This window comes from Phallusia mammillata, chromosome 7, assembly GCF_965637545.1.
Source record: "Phallusia mammillata chromosome 7, kaPhaMamm4.hap1.1, whole genome shotgun sequence".
Classification (NCBI taxonomy): Eukaryota; Metazoa; Chordata; class Ascidiacea; order Phlebobranchia; family Ascidiidae; genus Phallusia; species Phallusia mammillata.
In genome coordinates, this window is record NC_137258.1 from 12,933,896 (window position 1) to 12,948,426 (window position 14,531).

At 36.1% G+C, this 14,531-nt stretch overlaps 1 protein-coding gene and 1 long non-coding RNA gene across 3 annotated transcripts; one reads left to right on the forward strand and one right to left on the reverse strand.

Moving 5' to 3' along the window:
• Nucleotides 1–1,938: 1,938 nt before the first annotated feature.
• LOC145237014 (2-hydroxyacyl-CoA lyase 1-like) lies at nucleotides 1,939–14,494 on the forward strand. Its single transcript, XM_080099707.1, has 12 exons — nucleotides 1,939–2,271; nucleotides 2,339–2,489; nucleotides 3,049–3,197; nucleotides 3,360–3,529; nucleotides 3,803–4,051; nucleotides 10,284–10,352; nucleotides 10,421–10,541; nucleotides 10,601–10,714; nucleotides 11,356–11,510; nucleotides 11,733–11,844; nucleotides 13,738–13,907; nucleotides 14,090–14,494. Exons 1-12 carry the CDS (start codon nucleotides 2,209–2,211, stop codon nucleotides 14,310–14,312), a joined length of 1,746 nt encoding a protein of 581 aa, XP_079955833.1. The 5' UTR covers nucleotides 1,939–2,208; the 3' UTR covers nucleotides 14,313–14,494.
• LOC145239619 (uncharacterized) lies at nucleotides 4,924–6,921 on the reverse strand. 2 transcript variants are annotated; one of them, XR_013862350.1, is made up of 3 exons: nucleotides 6,149–6,879; nucleotides 5,928–6,075; nucleotides 4,924–5,718 (listed from the first exon to the last, which is right to left on the reverse strand). It is a non-coding gene; the product is annotated as an uncharacterized LOC145239619 (long non-coding RNA). The 2 variants fall into 2 exon arrangements; XR_013862349.1 differs by having other exon boundaries at nucleotides 5,928–6,921.
• Nucleotides 14,495–14,531: the final 37 nt, after the last annotated feature.

The following is a 14,531-nucleotide window of genomic DNA, read 5'->3' on the forward strand; positions in this document are numbered from 1 at the left end:
GAAAAGCGTCTGGTGTTACAATAGGAACCACATTAACTTTGTAGGTCAGGGTAAGAATAACTAGTTGTAAGAATAACAGTTTTTAATAAATTAAACTTTTCAGTATACAGACCAGTATACAGGCATGTTTAAATTATAAAGGTCTTTTTGAGACCCGTTGATGGGAAATTCGATGCCGAGACAACGAAAGGATGTCTTCGTGCTTTTCGGGTTCGGGCCGCCTCGTACTAATTAGCCGGCCTGTCACGGTTGTAAGAGTTTAAAGTCGTTTCTATACATCGCAAAATGTTTACGTGAATAGCAGCGCTGACTATATCCAGGGTTACCATCGACATGGACCCCCCAAATAAATTCCTACTCCACAATTTATTTAAATAGCCGCATGTTCGAGATACTGCGCACTTTGTGACTGGTTTTTTTTATACCCGCCTATTTTTTATGTACACTTCACATTCATTTTGATTTTTTACGCTAAAATGTTAGAACCCAAATGTTGCATTTAAATTGGGTAGTCAAATTCACGGTAGAGTACTCCAGTTGGTAAAAATCAGCTAATTTATGTGTTTTTGCTTATATCCGCTGTGTTATTTTGGACACAAGATGGCGTCCTTGAGGCTCTATCCCAGTGGTCCCCAACCTTCATCGACGAGTTCCTCACTTAACATGTCAAAACATTTTCATCCATCCCCAATACACTACATAGTAGAAGCTCATAAACCATACAAAGATCATTTAAAATTTGGTGTTTTGTAAACTTCACAGATCATATTCTCAAAGCTAAGTGTCAATTTACAAACCACAAATACACATTAAGGATACTCCTTCCCTCAAAGTTTAAAATTCCCCTCTTGCAAGGAATTCCTTCCCAGTTGAGAACGACTGCATGCTCTCTCCGATCGTGTAACAATCGGTCAGACAACTTGTGTTTTATTACCACCGTCATTTCGCCGAAATGAGAATCGAACTTTTTTTGTGGGAAATTTTGCAATAGAACTGATTACCACATACCAGTTTCAAATTTTATTTTTATCTTATTACATAAATTATTTTTTTTTTCTTTACGTCATAACTCGGATACGTCACACACATATTGACGTCACTATGGCGTCATCATAGAATTCTGCAGGCCTTCAAATAAACGTCATTTTGCGAAACATTCATCGCAGAGCCCAAACTTTATACATGACGTCATCATGCTTTCTCATGACGTCACAAAAAATGACGACAATCGCTTTTCAATATCAAACCATTTTTAACTCTCACACAACGTTAACCCTGTGACGCGACCAACCAGAACACAATCGTTGCGTCCCTGCCAGTGGCGTATCTAGGATCGTTTTTTTTTTACGGGGTTCGAACTCAGGACACTCCCGGGGATGAATCCCGATCAAGGTTTTTTAAGTCTGTATATGGTTCAGGCGCGCTGGGTCATTCGGCCAAGTTCCTGCCCTAGGATCGTTTTGCCGGAACATAATTTCGTTGTTCGTCAAACTTTCGAAAAATGTCTACTGAGCTGGGCCCCTTTGAACAAATGAACCACTTTTAACCACTGGGGGTAGTATTTTATAAAGTCGTTCGTCCGCTTTTTATTGCAGAAATGGATAGTACTCGGGTATATGTTTTTCAAACACTTGTCAAACTTTTTCCTTCATTGCCGGAACATAATTTCGTTGTTCGTCAAACTTGTAACTTACGTTAACTTTTGACCTTCCTTTTAATTCACCACTGACTTGTAAAAGGATTTAGAGCTTTCCGTTTGGCTTTGTTTAAAAACGTGTTTGTTTTTGATAATGAACAATGCTTGCAATGTAATTTTGCATAATGGTTTATATTTTTGGCTATTTTTATGATTGGGTCATCTATTCCTTAATGTGGTAAACTGCGAAATCAAAAAAAAATCCTCTAAATATTTTTTGACTTCCATTTCGGCGAAATGACATTTGTGTTTTATTGCAGACTTTGCATGGGACGAGCCCAGTGGACGAGCCACGAAGACTTTCGAAATTGGGGTCTTTCCCTAAGTCGATTGCTCTGCATTTTTGCTGGCGGGTGGATCATGAACATTGTTTGCTCATTATTAAGGTTTAATCATTTATTTTTCTGCACCCTTCATAGCGGATTCCGCAGCAGTTTTCTTCGGATGTAATTTATCACACAGTTGCAGTGGTAAACGAAAAAACATATCCGCGTGTTTTAAATATTTTAACCATGGAAGAAGAAAATGCCAATTTAACTGGGGCAGAAATTGTTGCACATTCACTGAAAAAGCAGGTTTGAGAATTGTTTTTTTATGTTGCCAACTTATTTTGTACTTTAACAACTTCTTTGTATTTGATAGGGTGTGGAATATGTTTTTGGTGTTGTTGGTGTTCCAATAGTAGAAGTAGCCCAGGCATTGCAGCAGGTTGGCATTAAATACATTGGAATGCGCAATGAACAATCTGCCTCATATGCTGCTGGTGCCATTGGTTTCTTGACAGGCTTTCCAGGTAAAATAAAACAAAACAGTGTCACTTAAATACCCTAGGGCAGTACTCTTCAACCGGTGTCCAAAATTTGCATGGGGTGCACCAGTACGAAAAGGTATACAAGGGTGCATCACAAACTTTTAATAAACCATTAATATTTGACTTATTAGAAAAAAGATGTAAGTTTCAACTGATGTATAAATGAACCTCTGTATTTTTTAAACATGTTAATGTCTAACACTTTCAGTGCGGTTGACGTGTATTTATGTCAAAATACGTTTTGCGCAGTGTGCAGATTGACGTTAATTTATGTCAAAAGTATTTTTTTCATATCGCTTTTTACCTCAGTTTACCTTTTTAGGTAAACAGGGTGCATGAGTTCGTCACAACAACTTTAAGGGTTCACCAAACCAAAAAAGGTTGAAGAGCACTGCCCTAGGGTACTGTCATAAATGTGTGGGTGTATGTAATGTTTAACAAAAAATAGCATTTAGTGTTTCTATTAATGTGTACATATTTGCCATACTTTTAAGTAGAAGCTGAATTGGTTTCTTGGTATATTCTTTTAATTTTTGTTCAGGCGTTTGCCTTGTGGTATCAGGACCAGGTCTTATTCATGCATTAGGAGGAATGGCCAATGCTAACGAAAATTGTTGGCCAATGATTGTTGTTGGAGGTTCGTCTGATGAGGATCAACAATGCATGGGTGCATTTCAGGAGTTTCCTCAGGTTACTGGTTTAAAATAAATTTTGTAGGTTATAAATTGTAAAAATGAATATTATACATTTTAAAACATTGCATGAATAACAGCTAAAATGAATTTTCTGATCAATGGCTGAAAATAACTTTTAATGGGTTTATTTTTTGAATTTTTATTATATTCAATGCAGGTAGAAGCTTGCAGGCAATATAGTAAGTTCTCTGCACGCCCAACCAGTCTGGGTGCAATCCCTTTGGTTGTGGAAAAAGCTGTTCGAATGGCTACATATGGCAGACCTGGAGCTTGCTACATTGATATACCAGGAAACTTTGTCAATGAAGTTGAGAAATGCAATATTAGGTCCAGCTTTTTGTAATACAATACATTCAGATTAGAGTACTGTTTTTTAATATACTTGCCTTAATAAAAGTGGTTATAAAATGCTAATGATTGAAATGTTTATTAAAAGTTGAGTATCAGGGGATTTATCATGGCAATTTACCAGACCTCAACATGTGTTGTGACTGTGGTCATAACACATAAAAAGCACTGCTTGTTATTGTTTTACTTTCAATACTATCAATAGAATAGATGTGATTTTTATAAAAATAATCAAACACGCCCTATGTTTAGATTTCCATCAAAATGTGAACGACCACCAAAAATTTTAGCTGAGGTCATGCTGGTCACAAAGGCTTCAACTCTGTTGCATGAAGCCAAGAAACCATTGGTTATTGTTGGTAAAGGTGCTGCCTATGATAATGCAGGAAAAGAAATTAAAAACTTCATTGAAGCACATTGCTTACCATTTCTGCCAACTCCAATGGGAAAGGGTGTGTTGTCTGATGACCATGAACTGTGTGTTGCTGCTGCTAGATCCAGGTAAATATTGTGGTTTCATGAATATTCTTTTTCTTGTTATTCTTTTTTCCGTTTTTGAATCACTCCTGCAAAATGATCTGTTCACGTTTGGCCCAAAGTCATTTAGCCACATGAAAATAGATAATTAAAAAAATTCAACTAAACCATAGGCCAGGGGTGCTCAACCCGTCGATCTAGGACTCATATCAAGTTGATTGCGAGAGATGCCAAAAATAATTTAAGTAGTTTATTTGTAACACGTTTTTTAGAAATGTTGCCGTACATGGATGAATTTATTAAAATAATTTATGAGGACATTTTGATATTCACACCATAAATACTCAGCAGGCGCTTTATTGTTACAACACAAAAAATTTGAGTTGCAGTTGCAGTAGTAAAGTGGGAGGTAGTTGCCCTGCATTTTTTGAAATACATCTCTATTTTGACTTGAGAAGAAATAATAGCCAAATTATGATACAAATGTACTGCCGTCGTTTGGTAAAACCTAGTAACTGCAATTTTCAAGTTTTCGAGAAAAAGCACAAAACGCGTTTGATGTTGGTTAGCATCCAAAAATATTTTTTTGGTCTACCTGTTTGGTGTTTTTCACAAACATGTTACAGTAAAAAATTTTTGGCATACCTACGGTTCACGACATATTGTTAGTTTGTTTATTATCCATGAAAAAACGATATACTAGGTTTTACCGGATAAGAAATGCAAAACTAACTGAAATAAAATTTGGAAAAGTCTAGGCTCAGAACAATAGATGGATTTTTTTGCTTTATCACCCTCACAAATCAAACAGAAGCTTTTTATTTTTTTCATAAACTTTGTTATTACATTTAAGTCACCATTTTTCAAGCTGTTTGAAGAATACTGGAGTACAAATGTTCAGTCAAAAACCTTTTATTAGCAATAGCAACATGCTAGTGCTGAGGACCAATAAAAAGTATAATTGTTCAACAACATCACAAGTACATGGCAAAGATACTTTTACAAAACATGTCATAAACTTTTGTGAGTTCTTGATGTGGTTAACTTACCATGCTACAAAAGTCTAACATGAAAACATCAAGCAGTTTAACCATCAATTGAATGACACCCAAAAAAATGTTTTTACATAACAAATAAAAACATATAACATCTAGAAAGGTAGCTTTTTTATGTACATTTTATTTATAGATTTACTATACATTTGTCATTTTTTCTTATAACAGCATGTTGTCACAAAACTGGTAAATATAGTTTGTTAAACTACAAAATCTAGTTTCATTGTTTGTTTAGTATGGCTACCACACAAGGAAAGCTAATCTTGGACCTTTCAAAGAAAGAAAAAAAAGAATAAAGCTCCATGCAGCTTTCAGTAATTTTGGAAAAAAGGCTTGTTTGCCTTAAAAAGGTTTTGTCAATATTCTTTTTTCATTATTAAATTGTCATGTATTTACAAAACTAGTCAAAAAGAAAGGTAAAAAACACTATCAATCCAGATTTGCACCATTTAGTATATTCAGGAATAAACAATCAGTTTTTATTCCCAAATTTGTTTATATAAAACACTTTGCAAACTGTGAGCATGGCACCACAGCAACCAGGCAGTTCATACAGCAAATAGCAGGATATCTTTGCTCCAACATTGCAGTTTTATGAATAGTGCCCTTCATGAATTTCCTTCTTCCAGCAAAGTCCTGCGACCAACAGTTTTTATAATATTTTTAGACATGAAAACTTATCAATATTAATAAAACATTGGAATGGTTAACTTTGAGATGAGCAAACTTAAATGATTATGTTTATCTGTTTGTGAACATTTATATTTTATAAGCTAAAAATCATCATTAACTTTTAACAACATAAATTAACATCATGCAAGGTTTCAAGCGTGAAAGAAAAATACCTGTAATAGGCTCAGCATGTAAACTTTCAAGCTTAGATGAAATTGTAAAATATGGATTTTCTTTGGTTAAACTATCTGAATCTTGGTCCAGTGGCACAATTCTTCCTAACCAAGAAGTGTCATTTTTGAGCTGAAATAGTTTTGAATCCTGATCATTTGATGAGTTAAATGATGTTCAGTAGCCATGTCAGATAAGACTACAAATGACAACAACTACTCACGTTATGATTAATATCATCCACACTTGCGGTTTTAATTTCAGCACAATAACCTGTTTCTTAATCTGATTCTGAGCCAAATCTATGTGTTATTTTTTGCTTATGGCTATAGTGCTGAAAGTGTACTTACATGAACTATAATATTTCAAACTTTTATTCTCTTGGACATTAACAATGTGTTTCTAATCTCAACTTAAATTTCTACCTTAATGCCTTCAGAAGTGTAACCTGGCAAGCAAGTTTCTTAATCCAAACTTCCTGGAAACTGGAGCTTCATTCTTTGTTTTATTTAAGGGCCAAGATTAGTTTCCTCTTGTGGTAGCCATATTAAACAAACACTGAAACTGGATGGTATAGTTACAGCTAAACAAACTTAAAATACCGGTATTTACTTAATAGCAAACAAAACTAAATCACAATGCCAATAGATAAGTAAACAAGGCGACAACAAGCAGCTGTCAGAAAAAAGTTGTCACGTGATGAACTGGACCGTCATGATTGGTCAAACAGCAATACTAGGTTTTGCCAAATACTTTTAGCGTTGTGTTTCACTTACTAGGTTTTTTTAACCGTAAATATATCGATAACTAGATATCTTTCAAATTCCAAATTTTAACACAGAAAACTAGCCAACATTAAGTAACCATTCCACTAAAAAAACGCATTTTGAAAAATATGTCGCTTACTAGGTTTTTCCAAAAGACGGCAGTGTATTACAGACGAATCCGGTTAATCGCATCATCGATTTGCCACGGGTATTTGATGCGATTAACCGGATTATGCGATAATATGGCAAACGGAGGCAACGGAGCAGTAGTTTCTCTCTTTTGTTGCCGAGAATTGAAAAAAGTACTCTGAAGTCAAAACTAGATTTATTACTCTCAGCGCAATGCATGACGTCATGCTTCCTAACTGTCGTGGCTATGGTGCAATCGCCCAAGTGTGTTAAAGAAACAGTAGAAACGCACACACACACTCTTAGTTGGCGCGCACGCCACAGTTCGCTTGATTTGTGCTTTCTCTTGCAGTAAGGTTTATTTGAAAAGATATGTTACATCGCATCGTAGCCAAGGGGCCCAACATTCAAATTTGGGAACTTCCCTATGAAGACGGTTTATGACGTTTTAGTCTTGTTTTGGGTAGTTTCCCTTATAAATGTGCCAGGCGTCTCGCTTCATGTACACGTAAAATAACCTGTTGTTTCTAAACTATTTGTTTCTAACCTAAGCGGCAAAGTGCTAGGTGCATATTTGTAAGCAGGCCCAAACCCGAAAGTACTCGACCGAAACCGGGTCAAACTTACAACTTTGGTACATTCTACAGCGCAAAGGCGCTAAGGCGAGCTGCAGCAGTTTCTATTACAACCCGTTATGCAATTGACAAAAAGAATAATTGATTTTAGCAAAACTTTAAAGACTTAGATTGTGGCGCTACTTTCTAGCTTACACAGCAAAACTGCAGCTGCAGGACTAGCGTGACTGTCACGTGATCAACGTGTGATCGTTGTTTCAAAAATTTAAAGCAGCAACAAGTACTAGACTAGAGGAATAAATGCCTTTTTTAATCGGTGTTCTTCCTGATAAGTTGCGCAAGGTCACGAATAGAAGACATAAAATATGTCGGTCGTTGGCACGTTACCAATTACGTGAATCTAAACAACATCGTGTGATTACTTGCGATCTAACATTTTTTACAACCATTGCGTGTTTGGCGGGTCATGAACAATATAACAGAAAACATTTTAAAACATTTGTTTTACATTTAACATTGTTTAAATTTCAATACAGTTTAACACTTCGAATTTGGTGCAGTTTGCACTTAGTAAGAAATTACAATCAGCGTCCTTGCCGGAACAGCAGTTTCGTAATTTTGACACGTTGAACTCTTCATTTCAATTTTAAACGCCTGTTATATCATTATTGGCGATTAGATAAGCCAATAAAAAAGGATCAATGTGCACTGCTTTGAAATAACGACTCCTTGTTATCGCACAGCGGTAGACTGAACGCCGTTTTAATCTCCTAAGGACTTTTCCAAAATATTTTATAGTCGAGACGAGACGTGTCATTTTCAACGTTGAAATTAGATGCGTTATTTGGTGTAGAATGCAAACATGCATCCACGTCTTTTCGTGTACATTACCTCCGGAGGATTTTGTTATCATATCGTCGTTTTTTATTCGAAAAACTCGGTCTGTTCGACTTTCACATAGAGATCATCAATCCGGTTAATCGCATATTTCGTTGAAAATCGATGCGAATATCCGGTTTATGCGATAAACCGGTATGCGATTAACCGGACGATTTTCTTAACAAACGATGGGCGACGGTTTGGGATTTTTGATTGTGATGCAATTAAACGGATTATGCGATTAACCGGTATGCGATTAACCGGATTCGTCTGTACTAGGTTCGAAAAATTCATGTTATCCTTTGGTAATAAAAACAGTCATGCATTATATTGCTAATTATGGGTCCCCTTCCCTGAAGGGGACACATATTGATTTTACTCAAAATGTTTTTTCTTTTTTTTTCTTTTTTCTTCTTTTTTTTCTTTTTTTTTCTACCCAAAGTTTGTCTGACTCATTTTTCATACAAATCCGTGATGGATTTGGATGAAATTTACACAGATGGTAGATGTAGTTATGTAGATGTGCATCCCACTTTGTTTTTGTTGATAACCCCAGTATTTACCCCGCTAGCCCCCTAAAATGGGTATTTTTTCCCTGAAGTTTGTCCGACTCGTTTTTCCATCAAATGTTGGATGAATTTGGCTGAAATTTACACAGATGGTAGATGTAGTTATGTAGATGTGCATCCCACTTTGTTTTTGTTGATAACCCTAGTATTTACCCCGCTAGCCCCCTAAAATAGGTATTTTCCCCCGAAGTTTGTCCGACTTGTTTTTCTATCAAATGTTTGATGGATTTGGCTGAAATTTACACAGATGGTAGATATATTCATGTAGATGTGCATCCCACTTTGTTTTTGTTGATAACCCCAGTATTTACCCCGCTAGCCCCCTAAAATGGGTATTTTTCCCCGAAGTTTGTCCGACTCGTTTTTCCATCAAATGTTTGATGAATTTGGCTGAAATTTACACAGATGGTAGATGTAGTTATGTAGATGTGCATTCCACTTTGTTTTTGTTGATAACCCCAGTATTTACCCCGTTAGCCCCCTAAAATGTTTTTTTTTCCCCGAAGTTTGTCTGACTCGTTTTTCTATCAAATGCTTGATGGATGTGGCTGAAACTTATACAGATGGTAGATATAGTTATGTAGATGTGCATCCCACTTTGTTTGTCCGATAACCCTAGTATTTACCCCGCTAGCCCCCTAAAAGGGGTGAGTTTGTAAACAATGTAAGAATTGGCTAAAATTTGGACAGCTTGTAAAGTATGCCAATTATCATTATTGCGCCATTGCAGTTCGGGGGTTGTTAACAGCCCTTTGACGTCAGAAACATTAACGGTTGTTGCTCAAAACACCTCTAGTGGTTGAAATTGTAAACGTTGACAGATTGGACTGAAATTTTGCAGTACTATTGATTGAGTCATTATGGTTTACTACTTTTAAGTTTGTGTGTGTTGAACCTCAATTAGTTATCCTACTATCCCCCTAAAATGAGTTTTTTAATTTAAATAGTTTTTACTCCATATAGCATATTTAGATATGCACAGTACCAATCACTGTGTTTGTCTTCACAATACCAAACTTACTCATTGTTATCTATTGAATTGCATTATTTTCAACTTTGCATGTGTGGGGACCCATGAGTTTTTGCCTGCAGAAACAACCAAGGTGATAAAAGACGATGGCTAATATGGGACCCAATACAAAATAAGCATAGGAAATATATTTATGTTTTAAAATAGATCATAGTGTATGTGCAAGGGCAATATGTGCACCCTTCTAGTTTGTATCGGAATAGTAGAACCCAAGATTTGGACTACCTCACAAGTCGATCTTGAGTAAAAAAAGGTTGGGTACTCCTGCCCTAGACCCTTTTATGTTCACAATTTACATTTTGCATGTGTGACTAGGCTATTGCTAACAAAAGCACTCATGCACCAAAAATGTGCACAAGAAGGAATTTATATGGGCGCATAACCAAGTGATTTTTTGTATTTGTTTTAGGGCATTGTTGAATGCTGATGTTGTAGTGTTACTTGGTGCACGTTTAAACTGGCAACTTCATTTTGGAAAGTAAGCAAAACATGATGTTATGATTTCAACAAAGTTTGAATTTAGGTTCCAACAGCTTTGTTTTGTAGACAACCTCGGTTCAGAAGTGATGTGAAGGTCATACAAATCGATATTTGTCCGGAGGAGCTGAACAACAATGTGAAGTCTGCCGTTGCCCTGCAGGGAAATATTTCTCAAGTGTTAACTCAAGTAAACAATCTCTGTTAAACTAAAATGTTTTTATTCGGTTTAACTTTCTGTATTTTTAGTTGAATCAGCAATACAAACGTGTAGATCGTGGTGTCCCTTGGAAATTAAGAAAAGATGGAGAATGGTGGATGTTGTTACAGGACAAAATCAGGTCCAATGCCCAACAAACACAAGTATGAGTAACCATTATTTTATTCCTAGACTGTTTTACTCATCTTAACACTCAACTAAAGCATTTTGTTAAAACTCATGGATATTATAGTCATGGATATATTTTTACCAGCCTAAAATACTTAACAATTCTCATCAAAGCAGAAAATATCCGTACTTTTGTAGCACATATTTTGTCACTTAATATTATTGGGCAGTGATGTGCAGCATTGATTACTGAAGGGCCAAAAAAGTTACCATGATTGGACCTCGAACACAAGTTGACTTTTCCTTGTTGTGTACCTTGCTTTTCATAAATTAACAGCTACATGTAAAACTGATGCTTCTAGCATTGTTAGGGCACAGAAAAATATCACTGAAAGATATCATCCGCTCAGAAACAAACATAAATTGGAATCATTTGCTAATATTGCACTGACATTAGCTGGTCACTCTTCATTTCAAATCATCTGTGGGCTGTACAATGTTTATGTAATGGGGCACAGGTTGCACACACACTACTGATGTAGAGAACTGAATAATACTACAATATTATTTCTGCAAGATCTTCAAACCCACTTTAAAGCATACAAAGACTTTGTTATAAACAGATGTATGGGTGGTATAGTACTAGTTTTTCTATCAGTGAACTATTGTTTTGTAGGCACTAGCAGAAGACAAATCTGTGCCAATGAATTACTATGCAATGTTTGATGTTTTAAAATCTCATTTGCCAAAAAACTGCATTGTTGTGAGTGAAGGAGCAAACACAATGGACATTAGTCGTTCCATGATTGCTAACCATCTACCAAAGCATAGGTAATCCAACACATTTACAATTTTCAGTATGAAAGCAAACCAACACACTGTACTTTATTATAGACATTGTACTGTAACAGAAGCAGCAGAACTATTGAAATTCTTTTTTTTTTCTTTAAACAGTAATTTGGCTGTCTTGCTCATCCAACATTTTTATCATAAATAGCATTTGTCTGAGTAAATTATTTTGTGCAGTGTTTGTAAATTGACTTTTGTTCTCAGATTGGATGCAGGTACATTTGGCACAATGGGTGTTGGTGTTGGATTTGCCATAGCAGCAAGCTTGTATGCTGCTGATCAGGCAAAAAAGACAGGAAATCCTCAAGAACAAGTGGTAAGGTTTTTCAGATCACAACCACTAAGTGACAAAAACTTATAGCTAATCCATCGTTTTTTATAACACCTACCATTTGAGCAATGGATCTTTTAAACATCACTTTTTCACGAGTTTTTTTCTTAAAGTTTTTTGCACCCCAGGTGAGGGCATGTTCGTGCGAATGTACAGTTAAGTTTAACGCATTATTTCAGAAAAGTTGCTCACCGAAAGATCAAACATTGCTCACCGAAAGATTGAAAAATATTAGGAACCACTGGTGTACCCGTACATACCTTTAGCTTGAGTAAGGTTAATTATGGGTCCACTTCCCTGAAGGGGACACATATTGATTTTACTCAAATTGTTTTTTGTTTTTTTCTTTTTTCTTTCTTTTTTTTTCTTCCCACTCGTTTTCCATCAAATATTTGATGGATTTGGGTGAAATTTACACAGATGGTAGATATAGTTATGTAGATGTGCACCCCACTTTGTTTTTGTTGATAACCCCAGTATTTACCCCGCTAGCCCCCTAAAATGGGTATTTTTTCCCCGAAGTTTGTCCGACTCGTTTTTCCATCAAATGTTTGATGGATTTGGCTGAAATTTACACAGATGGTAGATATAATTATGTAGATGTGCTTCCCACTTTGTTTTTGTTGATAACCCCAGTATTTACCCCGCTACCTAAAATGGGTGTTTTTACCCAAAGTTTGTCCAACTCGTTTTTCCATCAAATGTTTGATGGATTTGGCTGAAATTTACACAGATGGTAGATATATTCATGTAGATGTGCATCCCATATTGTTTTTGTTGATAACCCCAGTAATTACCCCGCTAGCCCCCTAAAATGGGTGAGTTTTTAAACAGTGTTTGGGCTGAAATTTTGCAGTACTATTGATTGAGTCATTGTGATTTTTATATATTTTTTAGTTTGTGTGTCGAACCCCATTAGTTACCCTACTAGCCCCCTAAAATGGGTCAGTTTTTTAAAACGTTAAATAGGACATACTTCAAACAATATCTGAGGTGAATCTAATTTTATAGTTTGTATTCTACATAGTATTATTATTTAAGCCCAGTGCTGATCACTGTGTTTTACCTTACAACACCTGACTTTCTCATGGTTATCTCTTGAATTGCATTATTTTCAACTTTGCATGTGTGGGGACCCATGAGTTTTTGCCTGCAGAAATGACTAAGGTTATAAAAGACGATGGCTAATATGGGACCCAATACAAAATAAGCATAGGAAATATATTAATGTTTTAAAATAGGTTATAGTGTAAATGCAGCAACAAAATGTGCTAAGCCACCCTTCTAGTTTAATTTTGTTATTGTCTGTTGTCACCTAGCTTCATTTGGGGATACCGTAATGTAATCCTGCATACATAAATATAGGTCGCTCGACTACGCTAAGGGAAATTAAATTTCTTGAAAATCGTATTTGAATTGAACCAGGGTGGATATCTTTTAAAACAGGGGTTCTTAACCAGGGGTACGTGTACGAAGCATCAAAGCAGGGGGTACGGCATGCAGGGTGAAATTATATGCTATTTAGGTATATTTGTGAAAAATGCGTAACAAGTTACTTTGTTATATGTGTAAAACGGGTTAGTTTTGTACTACTTACAATACTTTTTTAATGCATGCATTCAACACTCAAGTTATAAATACACTGAGTGTAATTCCTATTATTACAATTTTATTTATTCCGTCGGCCATTGTAGACAGGGGGTACGAGAAAATTTTATGAAAGCTCAAAGGGTACGAGCGCAAAAAAGGTTAGGAAACACTGTTTCAAAATCAGGCATATCGCTTTTTTTATATAGTTAACAACAAATAAATACTTCACATCACATAAATGTGCACCCTCTTGGATTATTATGGGAAACCCTTATTTATACCTTTTAGGTTTGCATTCAAGGCGATAGCGCCTTCGGTTTTTCGGGAATGGAATTGGAAACGGTGTGTCGCTACAAGTTACCCATAGTGTTCGTGATTGTTAATAACAATGGAATTGGATTTGGTGCCGGTGAAGATTTCTGGAATACTCTGCAAACCACCGACGATGTAGCTTTGGGGTAATATATATGGTTTACACCAAATACGCAGATTTTTCACTTAATTTGTTGCCATCCGAATCTGCATAAAAATCGCTTATTCGTCCGAATAATTTTGGCAAACCCAGCTTCGGTGCTTCACTAATTTTACCCAGTGTTGCACAAAAGCAAAGTTTTAACGCCTTTTTTGCCTTTGTGTGCAGTTCGATTCCAACCTTTCTTTCCCCCAATGCACATTATGAGATGATCATGAAAGCATTTGGTGGCGACGGTTATTTTTGTACAACTCCAAATGGGTTGGACGAGGCGTTTGCGCGAAGCCTGTCACGCGCTCAGGACCACCCAAGTCTCATCAACGTCATGATTGATACTTCGTCCAGCAGAAAGCAACAGGAATTCACGTGGCTAACTCGCAGCAAAATGTAGATGATTGCGCTCCGTTGGAGCAGGAAAGTGGGAAATTTTCTTCTGACTTAATATTGATGTACAACTGTATTGTTCCCCTTTACATATTGTCCGTATCTTGTAATTTAATTCTCCTGTGTTAGTGGCGACCATAATCGTACTCCTATGCAATTTTGTGCTATTAATAGAGCTATCATAACATATCTGTGACTCGTAACGGGTCGTATAATTTGTCAGCGA